Source organism: Amphiura filiformis, chromosome 3, assembly GCF_039555335.1.
Source record: "Amphiura filiformis chromosome 3, Afil_fr2py, whole genome shotgun sequence".
Classification (NCBI taxonomy): domain Eukaryota; kingdom Metazoa; phylum Echinodermata; class Ophiuroidea; order Amphilepidida; family Amphiuridae; genus Amphiura; species Amphiura filiformis.
In genome coordinates, this window is record NC_092630.1 from 59,348,653 (window position 1) to 59,369,414 (window position 20,762).

The following is a 20,762-nucleotide window of genomic DNA, read 5'->3' on the forward strand; positions in this document are numbered from 1 at the left end:
GTCTTCCTCCTACAAGCTGTGCATTTCTCAAAAAGTAAACAAGATTGCAAAGAAAATGTGGAAGTCATGGCAGTAGTTTAGTTTTGTTGTTTCTTGTTTGTTTGAGGTCTGATCAGTTGAAATACTTTGTTAAAATTTTCTTTAGAGTTTCTGGAAGAAGGAGGATGAATGCGTGAGTGTCATTTATTTAATTAACGTGTATTTTTTATAAGCTTACCAACTGACAATGACTGAGACAAGTAAGCTTACCAGCTGTGACTAGTTACTACTAGTCTCAGTTACCAGGCACCATGACCACGTAATTACACCGGAATTTGTATTTATAACACAAGTTGATTTGAAGCCATATTATAACATTTACTGAGCCTGAGGAGGTTTTATTATTACAATGGAAATATTAGTTAAATGCGTACCGTACACGATGTGCATAACACAGTACTGAACTGGCGTGCGAGCAGTCGTGATATATCAAAAGACTCGCGTTCGATTGAGTGGCTTGCATTGCCAACATTTGCACCTATTAAATAGCGATTTTCTTTGTATTGCCTTGTCTGTTTGGGCCCAAATTAAAAGAGAACATCAGTGAAAACTAACATTTTCTACCAAAAAAATACATTTCTTAAAGGGGCATTTCGTGATCCACAGCCTCATCCCCCCACTTTTCTCAAAAAAAGTTGGCTACATAATGTTTATGTACCAAATATTTCGTGCAGATTAATTCGTTTAGCAAAAATATCGCTAAATTTGAATTTCGTTCTGGTGCACCAGAACGAAATTACAACACATTGTCTATGGAGCAGTGTAATTACACATAATCATGCATAACTCGCAAACGCAAAATCGGAATCAACTGAAATTTTGGAAATAAGCTTTTTTCGTGGATATCTACTGAAAAATGTCATAAAAAGAGGATGCTAGGATTACGAAATCCTCCTTTAAATGGAAATGTTATAATATGGCTTTAAACTATATAACTATCATAAATTTTATAGAGTTATTTGCCTTTTGTCAAGCAACGTTTTGTACAATGGGGTTTCTTTTAAAAGTAGTGAGTAATATAAGCAGTAAGCATACTACAGCTTAGTCCGAATAATCAGACCCAGAACAAAATATTATTTTCTGACATGAATGTGTTCTGGGTCTGAACTGTTTCCATTCAAAATCTTGATGCCAAATTGGACCGCCCCCTACTTTTTAGATTCTTGAGCTATTTGGGCACAAAATTTTGGGGTCAACAATTAATCATTTCAGGGTTTGGGGCACTACCATTTTGTATCCTTGCCCCAGTTGCTACAACCCCAGCTATGCCACTGGTTGTGCATGTATGTCGCACTTATCACATACGTAAATATACATTTATGATCACAGACAAAGCATACCGGAAACTCTGAGAAGAAAAAAAGCTTTTTTTTACAATTTTCCTACAAATATCATGAACTTTTCGTCTGAAAAACTAATATAAAAGAAATGTTGTAAAATACCATTTCCTGCATGTTATCTTCTGAAATGTGGATACATGGTCAGCGATAGAAAGGAAAATTTCAAACTGTTAAAATCATTGCAATTTGTTGCAATCTCTTACTAAAAACTAACAATATTTTCTTCTATCAACAGCATGGAGAAACTTGTCTACTGTCAGAGCAGTAGGCCAAGTGCCAAGTTCAACCTGTTTTGTTTTCCATGGTTGGGAGGAGGATCATTATTCTATGCAAAATGGTGGCAAATATTACCAGAAAGTATAGAGGGTAAGTGACTATGGCTATTCCAGATGAAATCCATGTGCCTCCTATGGAAGACACAATGACCTCAATCTCCCAAACAGGGAGTGTAGATTTCAACTGGAATAGCCCAATTGATTACAACTTTCATGGTAATTTAACAAGGATGTAGTCTGGCAAATGGTCAGCAGTTTCAAACCAAAGGTCAAAGGAATCATTGTGAGTAATCACTCAGACACACATGCATCCCAACTCCTTATGTGTAAACACAGTCAAATGCAGTAACCCCTTCATGTTGAGGTTTTGTAGCATTTAATAGCATGGACCAGTAGCGTAGCCAGCGCAGGGGGGGGGCAGCGGGGGCAGGGGGGCAGGGGGGCAGGGGGGCATAGTTCCCCTGACAAAAAAATGAAAGAAAAAGTGCCCCGCTGACAAAAAATGAAAGAGAAAATCAGGAGGCCAAAAGAAAAGAAAAGGGCAGGGAGCCCTTTTCTAGCAAAATTCAGGGCCAAAATAGTGTAAAATACAAAATTTAAAAGCGCTTCTGCATTACATTGTAACAGTAAAGCCCTTTTTTAGCCGAATAATGGGCGAAAATAGTGTAAAATACCATCCCACATCATCCCAATAAGGCCCTTTTTGTTAAGCTCGAAGACATATACAGTCTCTATGTATTGTATGATGCAACTGCAATTTTTTTCGTCTGTGCCCCAAAATTGTTATTTTGCCCCCCTGACCAAGAAAGCTGGCTACGCCCCTGGCATGGACTGTAAATTGGAAAATTTACACAAATTGGAAGAATTCAAAAAGTAATGAAATTCATTCAATAAGGAAATGGTATCTTTCCATGAGAACTTATTTCAGATTGTTTAACACTGATTGATAAAAAAGTGGTCATTTGGTGAGCCGAAAAGAAGTCAGCCCCTAGGGTTAACCACATAATCTTCATAGCTATAGATAAATCATCCAGTTCATTTGTGTCTTTACATTGTTGACACATGCATATTTTGTCATTTCACACAGTGAATTCAATCCGTTTACCAGGCCGTGAGAGTAGATACAAAGATGATCTATATATTGATATAGAAGTTGCTAAATATGATATTTGCAATACTCTTTTACCCAAGCTGAAAGAGAAACCATTTCTATTCTTTGGCCACAGGTGAGTACGATACCGTAGAGGGTTGATAGGATATCTTGTCATCAGGGTTCCCACGGTCCTTGAAAGTCCTTGAATTTGAAAACACCTTTTCAAGGCCTTGAAAGTCCTGGAAATTTGCACAAGGTCCTTGAAAGTCCTTGAAAATTAGAATTTTACCTAAAGTATAATTTTGACAAAATTTGGGGAGTGGAGATGAGCTGTCACTTTTGTTAATATGTGCGGCATGAAGAGCCACATCATGATTTTCGTGTGGTGGTAATCCTTGAAAATCATGCTATTGGACCTTGAAAGTCCTTGAAAAGTCCTTGAATTTTAAAGGCAGGAACCCTAGCCTGTAATAATATAGTGATATTGTCGGGTAAAGAACAAGTTTAGATTGAGTGGCACTGGAATCTTAAAGGTGAAACAGAAACTGAAATCTGTGCATCTGTTATTCAGGAAAAAATAATACTGATATATAGAGAGGTCCTCTCCAATAAAGCATTGTTATAAAATAATGATGTACACTAGAAGCCTTTATTAAGTATCCATTTCAGAGCTTTTAGCTAGGATTGGTCTGGATTAAAGCTAATTAACCTCAGGCTTTCAGGAACTTCATGGCCAACTTTTTGTCATGTTACATGGACCAAAGTGACACTTAGCAGTTAAAATCCCAAGTGATCACATTTAAATTATTAAAATTGGACAGTATGACTCAAACTAATTTTCTCTAGTACCAGAATGAGGTCAAAAAAAGTTGTTTGCTTGACTTCCACTGACTGATCCTCATGGGAAAAGGGCTAGTGTACAACAGAATGATGGCCCTATTTTGGAAATTCTAGATAAGAAGGATCTCTCTTCTCTACCAAAATAGCTCAGCCTCTGTGTAGTAAAGTAAGGGTTGATAAATATTAGTATATTTTATCTCGTGCAGCCTTGGCGCCCTCGTATCCTATGCAGTGGCAACTCATTTAAAGGAGCATCATAACATGGAACCACAACATCTTATTGTCTCAGGGACTAGCTGTCCACAGGTAAGACACACAAAGCCATAGCCAAGTAATCCCCAATATCTTCTCAAGATCAATTATTCCCAACAGATTTTCAATCAGATTTTACATGTTCATGTGGTGATGATAGCAAATTGAACATTTGCAAAATATATCTCTGACATAACATTATACAAAATCCATCTTGCCAAAAAATCACTGTGCACTCATAAATCGCAAATATTGAACATTGAATTATTTTGAACAGATTTTATGAAAAGTAGCCTTTGTATGTAATTTTTGCTATTGATAAAATATTTCTCACAAGTATCAGAAAAATCAGGAAAACTACACTTTTCTTGAAAATTGGTGTTTTTGACCCTAACCATATTTACGTTCCTGTGTCGCAAATCCACCTCACCCAGTACGCTTGTTTGATTGAGTATGCATGTGTAAAGTGCATTTTTTGTGTGCCCCACCCATGTCAGGGAAGGACTATAAACTATGATACTAGATATAGCATAATTTGTGTTGATCATAAAATTGAATTTTTTTCTACCAGTCTCCAACAAGAAAGGAATCGGGTGTAAAATGGTCTACCTTAACAGATGATGAGTTCATAGACCATCTGAGTAAACTAGGTGGCACACCACCTGAAGTATTAGCTCATAGAGACCTTATGAAGATGTCTATGGAAGCATGTAAGAGAGATTCACATCTACTTGAGAACTACGAGTAAGTTATATGTTGTATTAGGTTCATCTGGATTGTCAATTATAACTGTTTGATGGGAATTCATACTATCAAATCCAATTTTTGGTGACATACCTTTAGAATATTTTCGACCAGCTTCTGGTGCCGCCACCGGCAGCAACTTCAGGAAAGAAGAAGAAGCAAGGTTGCCAGTCTGATGAAGTGCTGCGTAGCAGCATGAAACTGTAACAAGGTATGTCACCAAAAATTGGATTTGATAGTATGATTCCCATCAAACAGTTACGAGTAAGTTACTTATAGAATACCCTACCACCATTCTGGACCCAATATCTGATGTAATATTATATTGGTATTTAGCAGTGTCATTGAGGGATGAAGCTGATATACAGGAAGAGCCAGTAGCTTAATACCTAAAACATTTGCCTAATGGCGCTATGGGCTCCCTTGACATAAGTGGAATTTTAGACACAAACTAAAAGTGCCCTTCCATAAAAATCCCCCAGCAAATAAGGGCACATATTCTTAATTCTTGTTGGGATTTTTAGAGGAGAGACTGTTGGAGGACTCGGGACTCGGACTCGGACTCGAGTCCGGACTCGAGTCCTTTTTTCAAGGACTCGGACTCGGACTTGGACTCGGGAGCTAATGACTCGGACTCGGACTCGGACTCGGACCCCAAGGACTCGGGACTCGGCTCCGAGTCCTCCTCGAGTCCAGCAAAAAAGGGTCTTTTTGGGTCTTTCATTTTCGTTCATTGTAAACTTCCTTGCTTGATCAATGATCACATCATGTGATTAATTTAAGTAATTTCGCATGCAAATAAATTCAGTTTGTAAATAAAAGTACAACTAAAAAGCAAGATTACTTTCAGTTATATCTTTATATAAATGGATTTTAATCATAATCATTTATTTTGTGGTCTAAATAGGGGCTTGATGAACTGAAATTTCAACATTTTTGTGGAGGTCTGTGAACTAAAATTGGATGAAATTATAGGCTTTGGAGCTAACAAATTCAAAATGTTTCCAAATTTGAGCTAAAGAGCTACCATTTTCAGAGTGTTAGGCTCAATGAACTGGAGCATGATGCAAATGTGGGTCTTAAGGAACTGCCGGAGAGCCTGAACAAGGGACCCTTGACCGCCGCACATACCCGTACCACCTTCATATGTGAGTGACCACCCACCCCACCCCTGCTTAGGCCTACAGCCAGATCCAACACCCCTTCGTTTGGCACCTGAAGTTTGGTACTGACATCATATATTTATTGTCATAATGCATATTTTGCCTCTTTAAACACAAACCTAATAAGTTACTGTAATTCTGTTTCCAAGGTATGCTACCAAGCTAAGAGGAAGAAAAAAAATTATGAGCATTGGGGGGAAGGTAAAATTGTGGGTAAGAATTTTTTTTTTTTTTTTAAGGGAAGGAGGAAGCCATTTTTGGTAAACCGAGAGGGGGGAACAAGCAATTTTAGGCATTATGGGGCACCTTTCAAATAAAGCGCTCTAAAAGGCTTATAGAAAACAGTACGGAAACGTTTACATAATTATGCCATGGAAATACGGTATATTCTCTTATTTCTATGTATATGCAAATTTCCCTGCTCGCTGCGCTCGCAACATAATCATAATCTAAACCATTGGAATCCCAAAACTTAATGGCATGTGCAAAAGGGGGGGTATAAAGATTTGTGGGAGGGGGACAAGCGATTTTTGGCAGGCCAAGAGGGGATAAGCATTTTTTGCAATTTCATCCCTCCCCGGGCTCCGCATAATTATTGCACAGCCCAAAAACAATACTAGGCATACTAGGTGGGACTAGCAAATTATGTATTTACAAGAAAATAATATAGAACTAAAATTCTGGTTAAGTATAGGCCTACGTTACCCGGGGCTTGAATTTGATACATAAGGACTCGGACTCGGACTCGGACTCGAACATTGAGGACTCGGACTCGGACTCGGACATCATAAATTGGCAGGGACTCGGACTCGGACTTGGACTCGGACACCAAGGACTCGGACTCGGACTCGGACTCGGATGATGAGGACTCGACTACAACACTGCGAGAGAGCTCTCTATTTTTTACCCCAAGGCAAAGGAGCCCAGGTGCACCATTAGGCGAACGTTTATGGTATGTGTCTGTGTAATCTGTGTGTCAAATTATGTTAACCCCTAAATTAAAATTTGTGTCATTGGAAAAACTATGCTTAACACACCTTTTATCTTCCAGTGAGATCCTGATGTTGCAATTTGAGTTTTAAATTTGGTATATAGAGGGTTTGAGTAATGGTCTTAGGAAAGAAACTACTTTTTTGGATGTTTATGCAATTACAAATTACTGCATAGTTTTGTACGGTACAGTGTTTGAATATGTATTAGTTATGAGTGATTCCTGCATAATCATGTGATGTTTTTTATGTTTGTTTTTAGGAAATATGTACCACTCAGTGCTATACTTACCTGCCCAATAAGTTTCTTTGATGGTGACAAGGATAAAAAACATGATTATGAAGGTATGCATGAGTCTACATTTCCATAATTATTATATATCATAGGGAACAAACCAAAAGGTTGATGAAGTGCTGTATAAATATAACTAGTTTCATTACAATGATTGTCCATCCCTCCAAAAACAAACAAACCAGAGGTTTCAGCCTTTGGCTCACCGTAGAACAATATTCTATTACTATGCCAACTACTTCCGGACCAGCTCCAGACTGACCCTCGCCTTCGCCGCTCAGTTAGATCTCACGACCTTGCAGTTCAAATTCCAAGATCTAACCTTGTTAGTCATGAGCAGTATTTCATTCCATCTACAGCCTGCACATGGAATGCACTCCGCCTCACATTCCTGGAATTGTGAAATGGAACAGCTTCAAAAAGGAGGTTAATAGCTATCCAGGCGCCAACCCGTCAGCTTTATCGTAATGATAACAGCTGTTAATGCCTTGATATGTCTTGACATAAAAAAAAAGGTGGCTTAAAATAACATTGGTGTTTGTAAAAGTAAATAATAAATGTAATCAACATTATTCAACACCCTCTTACTCCCTGACAAAAAGCTCCGTTCATAGGGCACCTCCCTGATGAAAAGTTCTGCTCATATTTAAAGGGCTTCAGTGATCTTTGGTTTGTAGCACTGGGATATCTATACAGAATGTCATGTTCATGTGATACTGTAAATATTTCACTTCAGGTTACAGATGAAAATAATGTTCTGTGACCAATTCCCAAGGAATTGAGAGCATGAAAATGCTTTTATGTGTATTACATGTATATTTCACTTCAAATTGCATATCTAATTCCCAAGTAACTTTGTTGATATGTAAACTGAGCTCAAAAAAGAAACTTATAATTTTTCACAACTTAGAATCACAAGGTCATATCTTAAAATACTGTCAATCAAAATGAACCAAAATTACACACAGGATTACCTTAATACTCTACTCAAAACACATGTCAGTAACCAAGCAGTTGTCCAACTGACACAACAGCAAAATGCACTGTCATGTGACAGCTTCCTGGACTTCCTTCACTTTCACAGTCCAACATTTGGCACCCAGGACAAAAAATCTGTGAGAATGCACACAAGATCCTTGCACAGATGATAAAACGGTGCTGCTTTCTGCTTTTCATACACTTTTTTCATGAAACAGGGCTGGGCTGTGAATGTGGTCCAGGAAGCTGTCCCATGTCAGTGCATTTTGCTGTTGTGTCAGTTGGATAACTGCTTGGTTACTGACATGTGTTAAGAGTAGAGTATTGAAGTAAATCTGTGTGTAATTTTGGTTCAATTTGATGGACAGGATTTCAAGATATGACCTTCTGAAAAATTATAAGTTTCTTTTTGAGCTCAGTTTATGTTTATAGATAGCATTTAGCTACTCTAGGAAGACGTTCATGCCTTAATCAACTTTGATGAGCATTTTCTTTACATTCATAAGTTGACAAATTTCTGAGCAACTTCAGTCACCCAACCAGTATTTTAAACCCTAAATCTCTTTATCTCAACCATATCTATAAAACTTTTACCTTAATTCTGATCTCTTGTAAACCATTCTCAACCCTGATGTGGCAGTGACGTCAGTGCCTATTTCAATGGGCACAGCTACAAATCGCTAGTGTTCGGTTAAAAGTGCTGGTGTACACACGCATAAAGACACCACATAGATGCTCGCGAAACAGCTGCCTCAGCGCTTTGACGTCACTGCCAAATCAGGGTGAAAAATTGTATAGTTATGGAAGTATACCCCAAATCCCTGCCATTGCATACAATGTATTACAATGTGATTTACATTACATTCCTGACTCAAATCAGCCTTTTCTCCCAAAACCACTGTTCAATTGTTTGCATTTGGTTTTCACTTTATATTGGAAAATATTTCCAATAAATGACAAATTTTCATCATTTTTTCTTGCAGGTTGGGGAGATCTAACAAAGGGTAGTTTCTCCAGTCAGATATTACCAGGTGGTCATTTTTATCTGCATGAAGATATCAACTCAAGGAAGATAGCGGGTCACATTATACAAGCAAATATTACATCATAGGTGATGTAAATAAATTGGATAACAGGGCATAATTGTTTAACCTCCTTATTTTTGTTTTTCCCCTGGGCCTCATGGAAGAACAGAGGATACCTTAAAACATCCACTGAATGAGTAACCCAGGCAAAAGAAGAAATAAAACAAACAAACAAACAAACAAACCTCAAGGGGCACTACCGGCTGAATTATTGGCCTCTACAAACTATTTTGGTTGGTTATAAAGAGGCCTATATCTTATATTGAGCCAATCAGAGATATGGTAAGATTAGGGCTGTAAGGGATTTAGCTCAAAATTGCTGCAAGATTTAAAAGCACTATTTTCATTGGTTCCTCAGATGACTATATCATGGAATTAACCAATCAGGGACAATGTAAGTAGTGCCCATGGGATTAAAGAGAGTAACATATTCACTTTAGAAGTAGTGATGTAACAGGATTAATTATCATAGCCATAGGTGAAAACAATTTTTCCATGTATTGCCCTGCACTATAACTTACTTATAGGCTGCACTCACCAACTGTCATGTCTGTGTATGTGTGCAATCATAGATCGAATACAATACCGCTCTACTTGAAGACACTAATCGTACAGGTGTGAGTGAAACGTATATGACTCGGCATAATGTGAAATTTCCATCGAATTACGATCCATGTTTTTATGCCTATTCTTTGATAATCAGTGATGCAATGCAGAGTGACAGCATGCATCTAGTGCAGGGCAAACATTCAAAAATTGTTTTCACCTATGGCTGTGGAAATTAATCCTGTTACATCACTACTTCTACAGTGAACAGCTCTTCTAATAGCTCACCTCAAACTCCTCAGGTGTGATTCATTCCTGCATGCTGCTAATGCACAATTATAATTTGGAATATCTTTGTGACATCCAGAAAAGTGAGGTACTAAATCTAATTTAGTGGGCATTGGGTGTTCGGTTTTTTCACAGCAGATTTTCAATGAAATTTTTCACAGATCTCTCCTAATTGGGAGGCATATACTCATTGCTCCAGGAGTGGACAACCATAAACAAGCTTGATCAAATCCTGTCCATGGAAGATATAGATGAAAGCACATGGTGAAGGCACCGTGATAGGTACAATAATTGAGGGGAGTTTTTGCAGGCGGAAATAATCTTTAAAAAATACTATGGAATACCTTCTATAGACCACTTGTCATGTGACATTGCCCGGCAGTATGTGCGTGAATTATGGCAATTTCCATTGTTCTTTGCCCTGCAGTGTGTGTACGTATCGTAGTTTGCTCAGGGCACATGCATTTTAAGTCGCCCACCACATTTCATGTAATACAAGAAAGCCATTGAACAGTGTAGTGGTTCGTTCAAGCATATCGATATACCAGTCCCTCACCTTTGTTGATAAACAAGGATGTCAAGTGGTCTATACTGGTTTAGGTTTGATATTGATTAGAAAAAGTGCAAACCTTTAATTCAATACTTGTACCCAAATCTTATAGTGTATAATATATAATATTATCAAGCATTTAGAGGCGCTATTCACACATGTACCATAGCGCTACAAACTATCAAAAACAATACAAACCTTTAATACAACACCCCATGTCACCCATGTTATTGAATGTATACAAATGACGACCGCTATATGATAAACAGCAGGTGTAATGTAGGTGCTGTTAAAATTGAATGTATTTTGGAAGGAAGGTGACCCAATATATTTGGAAAAACAAATTCTTTCAAACTGAAGTATAACATAAATGTGGTCCCTTTCAAGCATTCATGCAAAAAGAACACATGTTTCCTGTAAATGTGACCAATTCCTTATGGAATTACAGACATTTATACAGTGTGATACTGGTAGTCTACGGTGTTTTTATTAATGATAATTATCATGATCATTTAATATATTGATATCAAATGAAAGACCCTAATTGTCTAATATTGAAATTAGGAGTTCCAAATCGGTGTATTTCCGAAGATCAGCAAAAAACTGCTTAGTCTCAAATGTGGCATACCACAGTAAAAAACTAATTCGTCAGTTTTTTTATGATTTCTTCGGAAATATACTGATTTGGAACACTCAATTTCAATATGTTAATGAGAAAAATATGAGCTTTCACCCGATACCAAAATCTGCATTTTGATGGGTTAAAGTGGGGGATGATGCTGTCAATATGGTCAATCCTAACTATGACTTCAGGCCTTTTCTTGCTGTAACTATCTTGCATACATTTCGTTATTACCATTGGCAACAACAGCAGTGTGTCCAGAAAAAGTAGCTATTAGTAATTATATAGCTGCATAAATATGAAGTCATATTCCTTTTCTTACATTATTAATATATATTATAATATAATTATGCTGGTTATGTGTGCTTTTATAAACAGCAGTCAGTTTGCGGATATGCTAGGGTAACAAGGGATATATCAAACTGGAACTGCTATTTTGGCACAAACGAGGTTACCGCAAAGTGTGTTGTTTGCACAAATGCTTTTAATGTGCATGCATACTTTCTTTACTTATTTGCAGAACCCTTCTAACGCATTGCTAGAAAAAATGAACACACTTTTTGCATGTGCCTTTGCAGGCACAGCCTTGTGTTTGTAGCAAGATGGCAGATTGTACAAAGGGTGAATAGGGCATGTCCTTTAAAAACTCAGATGTGTGTTGTTCCCAGCATTACAAAGGGCAATAAAGTGTGTATTTCTTCCATTGTGGGTGTGTGTGTAGGGGGGGTGGTACCTACCCAGCAATAACCAATCCATGTGATTCTCCATTGTCAAATCAGTAGACAACCTGTATATGCGACGCAACCGGCTCCATGAGGGCCAAAGGTGGCATTTTTAGTGGCTATAAATATTACCTTATACAAACATTACACTATCATATACTGAAAAAAAGGCCTATTTCTCTAAGCTTGGCTAGTGGTCTGGCTTCCTAAGCCAGCAAGCTAGCCCTACCAATGTGGATCTATTTTATTGATTTATCTTTGTAGGTGATGTACAATATGTAATAATTAATTGTAAGCACTGGCATATAGGACTAATTGGGCTTTAGCTTGATGGCTTAGGAAGCCTGACCACTAGCCATGCTTCAAGAAACCGGCCCAAAAGGTCTAGTACATACTTGGCTCTATAGTTGTGTGATGCATATTTCTTATATACACTAAGTCACAAAAGAAACTTACAGTTTTTCACAAGGTCATATCTCAAAATCCTGTGCATCAAAATGAACCAAAATTACACACAGGATTACTTCAATACTCTACTCTAAACACATGTCAGTAACCAAGCAGTTGTGTAACTGACACAACAGCAAAATGCACTGACATTGAACAGCTTCCTGGACAACATTCACAGCCCAATAATATTTGGCACCCAGCACAGGAAATCTGTGAGAATGCATATAAGATCCGTATACAGATGACAATTTCCAAAGAGTAAGTGGAATAGTGTGGAACAGGTCTGATTTCTGTTTTGTCAAGAAACAGGTCTTTGTTCTACACTATTCCACTTACTCACAGATTTCTGTACTGGGTGCCATTTATTGGGCTGTGTATGTGGTCCAGGAAGCTGTTCCATGTCAGTGCATTTTGCTGTTATGTCAGTTGGACAGCTGCTTGGTTACTGACATGTGTTTAGAGTAGAGTATTGAAGTAACCCTGTGTAATTTTGGTTAATTTTGATGCACAGGATTATAAGATATGACCTTGTGACAAATTATAAGTTTCTTTTTTGGCCTAGTGTATTTTATTGGGTTTTTTGTTTACTTCCTAGTTTTGCCTTTTTCTCAATTTCAAATTTGTCACCTTTGGCCTCCATGGACCAGATCGTGTCACATATTATGTATTGTAGGTGTAATTCTTAAGTAATAAAAGGAAATTAATATCGTGTATAATTACTATGTAATCATATATTTTATGCCAACAACTCTATAATAAAAGCACATTCCAAAAGTCATTCCTCTGTGGTAGTTTAATTTGTCTTTATTGATTGCTTTCAACTGACTACATGTGCAGCATGCCTACATAAATATACATAAAATACACTTGTCAAGGAAATGCCTTGATTATATAAATAACTTGCAATTTACAATAGAAAATTGTGTAAATTGTTTATTGCAATAATACTTCAAAGACAATATTTGGCAAATTTTTGCACCCTGTCCTTGAGCTATGAATGACACTTATGGCGGAATCAGAATGTTTGCTCATCAGAAGTTGAATCTTTAATGCGGTATTTTAAGAGGAAAATATTTTTAAAGAAGCTCTCAAATTGGAACAATTTGATACAAATATTCATGCATTATTTAGATGTATAAATAAGAACTGATTTTAAACATATATTGCGCTTGTCAGCTGTTAAGTGAAATTTAAGTGAAAAATTTATTTAAAGAATTTCAAATGAATGTGATCAAGATATGTGATGTGATCAAGCAAAATCAGTCGGAAGTCAGAAATATTGATTTGAAGATGTAGCCAAACAAAGGAAATATTTCCTTTTGTTTCATTGCTTGGAAACTCTTTAACTGTTCATATCTTTTGAACTTATTGTCCAATTTGAATGGGGTTTGCTACAAAATGTATGTATATGCAAATGCTTCATGCAATCCTAAAAGAAACTGAAAATTTAATATGACCGACTTCAGACTGATTTTGCTTGATCACACCACATATATAATATAACAAGCATATGCAAGTTCCACTGGCACTGCCCTTGTCATCTTTGATACTAAGTTTTCTAGTTGGCCTCATCTTGGCCAAATAATCTGGACCCTTTGTTGCATTATCTACTCTCCATTCCAGAAAAATACTGAACTAATTTTTGGGGATTAAAAAAATATTATCCTGTTTTGCCAAATGAAACATAGCTAAATCCTAATCCTTTAGTTAGTCCTAACTAGCAATAAAAGCCAAATTTTAATATTTGGCCAATTTTTGGAAATAAGGGCCAAAAACATGCAATTTTAGGGTGTTTTTTGTATGCTGTGACAATCAAGCCCAAAGACTTGTACTAAGATACTAATAAACTAACTTGAACTAATTTCAGTTTTTGCATTCTAATATTTGGAAAAGGCATGTTTCATTCTTATAACCAACCATTTAATAATAGTAACACAAAAAAGTGAAAATTAGAGCGAGATTTCAGCATATACTCCAAGATTTTGAATGCTTAGACTTGTTTTAAGTCTGTGATTTTTGTCACTTGATTGTCAGAAAACATGCCGAAAATGCATGTTTTTGGCTCTTTTTCAAGAAATTAGTAAAATAATGAACTTTCTCTTTTATCTCCAGTTAGTACTAAATGAATGATTAGGATTGAATGATAAAGATTGAGATATGTTTCATTTGGCATAACTTGATAATATTCTTTTAATCCCAAAAAGTTAGTGCTGTATTTTTCTGGAATGGGGAGTAGTGAAATGCTTCTTAATTTGTCCATTTCAAAGATAATGTCCAATATGTCTTATCCGTCATGGGTGTGTTTTACTAACACTTACAACACATCGTAAGTCTAAGTTACGTTATATCACAACTTCCACTAAGGAGATTTTATTTACGATTGGTACACACTTTAAGTAATAGGGATTAATAACAGGAGCACATTGCATGTTACGATGAGTAAAGAGTCACTGTAACTTCAAGACAGGTTACTTGTGCAACAATGTGTTTAAGTTAGTAAAATACCCCAGAATTGATATGTTTGAACAACATTTGCAAGATGTCACCCATCACATCAAAACATGACAGATGTCTTTGAAAATATTCTTTTAGAATTCCTACACTCCACCAATGAAAAAGGAATACATCTTAAACCACTAATCACTTCCTTGCAGATCTCCTCTTGACAGAGCTGTCAACCGGGTGTGAAAAGTGGGACCACATGTTCCGTAATAACAGTATTACATAACATCTTTTTATCAGTTGGCTTACCCACTTTGGAGTGGGTATGGCTGTCAGCTGGGAGTAAAATTGGCCTTACGGGGTAATTACCAGCGGGAGTTGGATTATTCTAGTTGAAATCTATACACCCCTTTGGAAGACATAACTTTAATCTCTCAAACAGGGGTGTTAATTTCAAATGAGGTTACCTGAATGGGTGACTCCACTTGAAATCAACACCCTCTGTGTTGGAGATTAAGGTCATGTCTTCCATAGAAGGTGTAAGGATAAATAATTTATTAACAACATTATCGGAGGGGTAATATAATAGTACAAATACACACTAAAGCACACACAATGCCCTTTTCTGTATGAAAGAGTAGTCAATATTGCCAGTTGATATCAAATCATAAAAAAACATACAAATATATTATCATGAAAATATACCAGCAATGTACAAATATATATACAATAGAGTATTAAACCCTAAATTTTAAAATTGTTTTAAAAGTATGCTACAGCATGCACTTACTAACTGATGTAAAAATGTAAAAAATCAAGTTTCACATTATTTTAGAGTAATCAACTACTTTATAGATTTGGGACTTCCCCCAAAAAGCAACACAGTACAAAACATTACGGCAGTTTTTGACATAACAATAAAGCACCTTCTCTGTTCTATCAAAATATATCTGCCTCTAAAAATAGCCTATTTTAATTTTATAAAAATGTAAAAAAATACAAAAATAGCATTTTCAGTAAAAAATAACAGTATCTAGACAACAGCATTAAACATAATGCTCACTTGACATTTCAGAAGGTCTGTTTTTTACACTATTTTGCAAAGACCTTTTGCACTGGCCGACCGATTGCGTCAAAAGAACTAGGTGACACCTGCGTCACATGATGCTATGCAGATTGATCGGCGAATGAGATGCTGATGTGATGTTGATATGATGCAATTAGCCAATCAGAACCCAACAACATGTTTACATCATAAACTGTTCCAAATTGGGAAGTGCGAAAGGTCTTTGCAAATAGGTGTACAAACATCATTATATTAGAGAGCCTGGACTCAAAATAATCCTGTGCATAATCATCCATCCATCTGCCAACAATGGGGAATAAAAATATACGTCTAACATTTATTGGGAAAGGCCCCAAAATCAAACCATTATTGGCATCTTAAGCTAGAATGTTACAAAAGATATTGCATATTTAGCCCTTAGCTCGTGTCATTGACACAGCGCATCACTCACACAGAGAACGTAAACAAGCAAGCATTGCTGCAAGTTTGCTAACGTAATCCAGAGGTATACTATATATATTTGCAATTAATTAAGTCCAGACTTGCTAATATAATTTGATTTCCTAATCTTGGACTGTTAAAATTACAATTAGGAGGTGTCTGTATTTCATCATCACATTCTCTTGACAAAGTTATGCAAAATAAATAGGCCCTATATGTGACACAATCTGATCCATGGAGGCCAAAGGCAGCAAATTTGAAATTGAGATAAAGGCAAAAAATATGGAGTTAAAAAAAATCCAATTTCGGAATTCTTAATTTCGTAGTATTTGACTGTGGGACTAAGTGGACTTTCAAATCCTTGAAAGTACTTATTAAAAAGGTTTATTTCATCAATAAATAACAAATGAACTATTATAATCCCTATTCAATCCTGTGTAAGGCAGGAAACTAATTGGCCCATTCCTCAGAATAGCAATTTGGCAAAATATCAAGGTATCATTTACAAAATAAAATTATCGACAAGTTTGATGCTATTTCTTTAATCTTATTAAATGGATTTTGCCTAACGTTGTCAAGAAAATGTATGTTATTGTTGCTTCTTAATAATTTTATATTATTTTGTTTTCAATCCTTTGCAAGAGTTGCATTCAAATACTGATAGCATAGCAAGAAGATCAAAATTTGGCACTTAATGTAAGACAAAACCCTAATATGTGATAAGAAACTTGTGGGACATAATTGCCACATTTCATATACTATCACCTTGTGTATTTGAGTGGACCCATCGGTATAATTGGTATAGATTCATCAGAATCAGAGCTATAACCCGCATTCATGTATGCCACCGGATCCTCTACCTTTTCCGCATCTTCACCGTATCTACCACGCCCCTTCCCTTTACCCTGTGATCTCGCTCTTCCGTAATCTTCGCCGGAATTCCCAGATTCTTTTCGCTTATGTCTCGGTGGCGGTTTACGCTCCTCTTCGGAACTTGAGGAGAAACTTTCTAATGTATTAGGCAATGGGAAGCTGTCCACACTAATAGTCTTGTCATGACATGTGCCCTCTGGATAATCTGAAACAAGCTGGCTAGAGGGTGGTCTGTCTCTACTTCTAGCAGACGGTGGCCTTCTCTTCAATCTGGGATGATTTGTTAGACGTCTACCATTAGTTTGTTCGCCACCGGATCCATCGGTATTTGACAGGTGCGGACTGCTGCGTCTGACAAAAAGCGCAGATCCATAGTTCTGTACATGTTTATCTTTGAATTCATCATTGGTTAGATTATCTTGCGACATGTTTTCTGGTGTTGATGATGATTTACGTGGTTCCTCAAGACTCCATGCTGGCTTTGTGTTAGGAAAGCGAGTTGGCGAATCTAATCTTGATACTTGCATGTCCAATGATCCTGATAAAAAAAAAGGACAAACATACCAATATTTTTAGTTAGAACCAAATTCCTAACTCCAGATCAGGCCAAAAATAATAAATTATTTGCTTGTCCATAGATCACTTTCAGAAATTTGGTCAGTCGGTCGGGAAAAGGTTTTTTTTGTTATATCTTTATTTTTTTCAAGTACCAAAAGTATAATGTGAAGTACTTGTTTGAATGTTAAACACTCACTGACCAAAGAATTTTCACCAAAGACAAATTCAAACTAAACCCTACTTTATTTGACGAATATGTCTGGCAGACTTAAAACACTGCATTTTTAAGTTCAACAATGTTTTACTTGTGTAGCGGCCGAGGATGATAATATGAAATATCTGAACCCTCAGCCAAGTACGACTTGACGGGGGTTGAAACATGCAGGAAATGGTATTTTACAACATTTCTTTTTTATCTTCAGTTTTCCAGACGAAAAGTTCATGAATTTTTTGGGAAAATTGTTAAAAAATTCCTTTAAGCAATGTGGATCACCCTTTAAACAAAATGTGAAGCTTTTTCAAATTTCCTTGTAATTATAAACCTACCTAGATTTGGTACTGGTTTAGGGAAAGCTATTCTTCCGTCGTCTCCCCTTATTGATGGTAGCGGCCGTGGTCTCAACACTTCTTCGTTAGCGAGTCGATCTGACACAGACTGAGTGTCTCTTCCACTATCACCAGTTGATTCCACCGGTCGCTGTCCGGCTTCTTCCTGGCGTTGTAATTGCAGCTGACGGAAGATCTCCATTTCTAGTTGAGATCTGTCAAAGCAATTGGTAAAAAAAACCACTGATACAATTTTGTGTGCACATATGATCTAGCCAAAACTATAGAAAAATTATTAAATTTGTGTACATTGTGGAACATTCAACTACGCTTGTTACTCTGTGACTAATCATGCTAATACACAAGCGTACAATGCTACTCTACACATACATATTAGCAAGATTATCTGCGTACAACAGCTTACTACGCACAGCCACGCAAAGAGTATGTTCCACGATGTACATAAATCAAATAATTTTTTCTATAGTCATTATTTCATATGATTACATACACACATGTAGAATTTCTATTAAATCATTAGAATCCACAAAACATTCAAATGCTGGAGCTCCGGATTTTAACTAGTTCACTGTTGGAAAAGCAAACTATATAAGACAATTTAATATGAACAATGTCAAACCTGTTGAAACCCATAACTCATAGCATGAATACCCATTGTAAAAGTTTTCCTTGGTCAGGCTGATCTTTGTAGCATAGGATCTGGGGTGAGAATGTGCAGTGTTAACTGGCAAAGTAGCTCTTGTGTAAAACATGCGAGGAAAAATGCTACAATGACTGATCTCCTTTGATGAAGTGGTTGAATGTTGAAGTCCAGAAACTGCTTCTTTAATAATAGTCTAACGATTCGCGACGACAGTCTTTACAAACCTGAGTTCTTTTTCTCTATCCTCATCTATGAGACAGAATCCATCCAATAGTTCCCTCAATTCAGGGTTAGCACTGTAAAGGTTGGTTTCAATCTTCTGTACTCTCTCATCCAAACGTGCCTGGTTATAGGAGTGAACCTGTGGACAAACACACAAGTTTATGGTCATATTGGCACTCTGTACAGGGAGTTTGTTTACTTGTACAATCAATATGCATATGAATTACTTCACTCTGCAGACAATGTGGAATATACCCCACAACAACAAAACAGTCTGAGGATATTCCAGTGCAACATATATCAAGGACAGAAATATATATATGGGCTAACAAAATAGAATTAGAATTAGATGCTAATTGGAGCATATCGCTTGTTGTTTGAACACAGAGATTGAAAAAAAAGAGATTGGTGTAGTACAAAATACATACATTCTGGGCCATGTCAATGGCAAGAGACTGTACCTATATAGTGATGGATTGACAATATCTAAATTAGCAGCTATAGAGGAGGATCAGGGGAAGACCAGGAGAGGAAGAGATATCACAGAGAGGATACAAGGAGTACATTAGTCCAGCAAAACCAGACAAGAGATCTGGCTGTACATATTATGCCTAACAATGTTTTGTCCATGTTTACTCACTTCTGAACTGGAGCATGACACTGTATCCTCCCCATGCCCATGAGTGCCATCTGAATCATCTAAATATCCATGGCACTTCTCTGGCATACTGTGTTCATGAGACATAGCATTCATCTTAAATAATAACTCATCAACTTGGTATTCAATCTCTGCCATGGTAAATTCCTGCAAATGAGATCAAAAAATTATTGTGTTATGACTTATTTTAATGATGCGGTTTTCAGGATTATTCAAACTTTTTCTATGTATTAAGTGTGAAATGCTTGTTCCCAACTGTGTATTTCAGAATGCGCCCACCAATGTGTTCATATTTATAGCAAAGTCCTTGCTTGTTGCTCAATATACCCAATATGAGTTTGTGTGTGAGAGAGCATCAAGATCAAGCCTTCCCTATTCACTACATCCGACCCAGATGAAACATAAAGCACAGCGACTGTAAGGAAATTTTATATATTTTTGTTTTTAAATATAATAGCACACTTGTTATAAACCCTGCTCAGTAAACATTTTCTAGTTTCTAATTCACTCTGAAAGAGTAAATCATATAAAACATCCAATTTTCATTATCACAGCACTGTGCTACAATGCCTAAGCTCATTCTATAATACATCATAAACATCAAAACATAAATATAGAGTCCCGTTGCCTATGGGTGTGGCAGCAGTGCTGAAAATGTACAGTCCTACAAATATATTGGGTAAAGACCCTTCTTCATAGCAGCACAACTTACAGTTGGTAATGTATTTTTGCCCATGTTGTTACTATCCTTCTTACTATACTTGAGGATGCCAATGAATGCCATGAAGTGATCCCAGAAGAACTGGAAGAGTTCTCCTGCGCTCACTTCCTCTCTCTCAAAGTTCTTCATCTTCTTGTAGCTATGGCATATCACAGCTTTTATCTGTAAATAGAAAGAAAAATATTATTAACCCTCTGACAACTATTGCCTTTTCTTACAGCATTTCTGATTGGTTAATTCATGGTTATATTCATCTAAGTGACCAAATAAAATTCAGTTTCTAAATATTCAAGCTTCATCTTA

General features: G+C 36.7%; 2 protein-coding genes across 2 annotated transcripts in view; one reads left to right on the top strand and one right to left on the bottom strand.

The window, feature by feature from the left end:
- The first annotated feature begins 23 nt into the window (after positions 1-23).
- LOC140148845 (S-acyl fatty acid synthase thioesterase, medium chain-like) lies at positions 24-9,154 on the top strand. Its single transcript, XM_072170929.1, has 7 exons — positions 24-172; positions 1,615-1,745; positions 2,742-2,880; positions 3,794-3,893; positions 4,411-4,583; positions 6,998-7,080; positions 8,989-9,154. The coding sequence occupies exons 1-7, from the start codon at positions 165-167 to the stop codon at positions 9,114-9,116; spliced, it is 762 nt and encodes a 253-aa protein (XP_072027030.1). The 5' UTR covers positions 24-164; the 3' UTR covers positions 9,117-9,154.
- A 3,892-nt stretch (positions 9,155-13,046) lies between these two features.
- The window catches only part of LOC140147368 (polycystin-1-like protein 1), a 118,593-nt gene continuing 110,877 nt past the window's right edge, over positions 13,047-20,762 (bottom strand). Inside the window, 5 exon segments of the mRNA XM_072169145.1 lie at positions 13,047-17,628; positions 18,195-18,409; positions 19,083-19,219; positions 19,721-19,885; positions 20,451-20,621. Of these exon segments, the coding sequence (XP_072025246.1) occupies positions 16,979-17,628; positions 18,195-18,409; positions 19,083-19,219; positions 19,721-19,885; positions 20,451-20,621 (1,338 nt within the window). The 3' untranslated portion in view covers positions 13,047-16,978.

Excerpts from the sequence above, each read along its gene's own strand:
- LOC140148845 (XM_072170929.1), top strand. Across the intron at positions 1,746-2,741 it reads ATTACCAGAAAGTATAGAGG|TGAATTCAATCCGTTTACCA; the intron begins GTAAGTGACTAT and ends CATTTCACACAG. Across the intron at positions 3,894-4,410 it reads CAGGGACTAGCTGTCCACAG|TCTCCAACAAGAAAGGAATC; the intron begins GTAAGACACACA and ends TTTTTCTACCAG.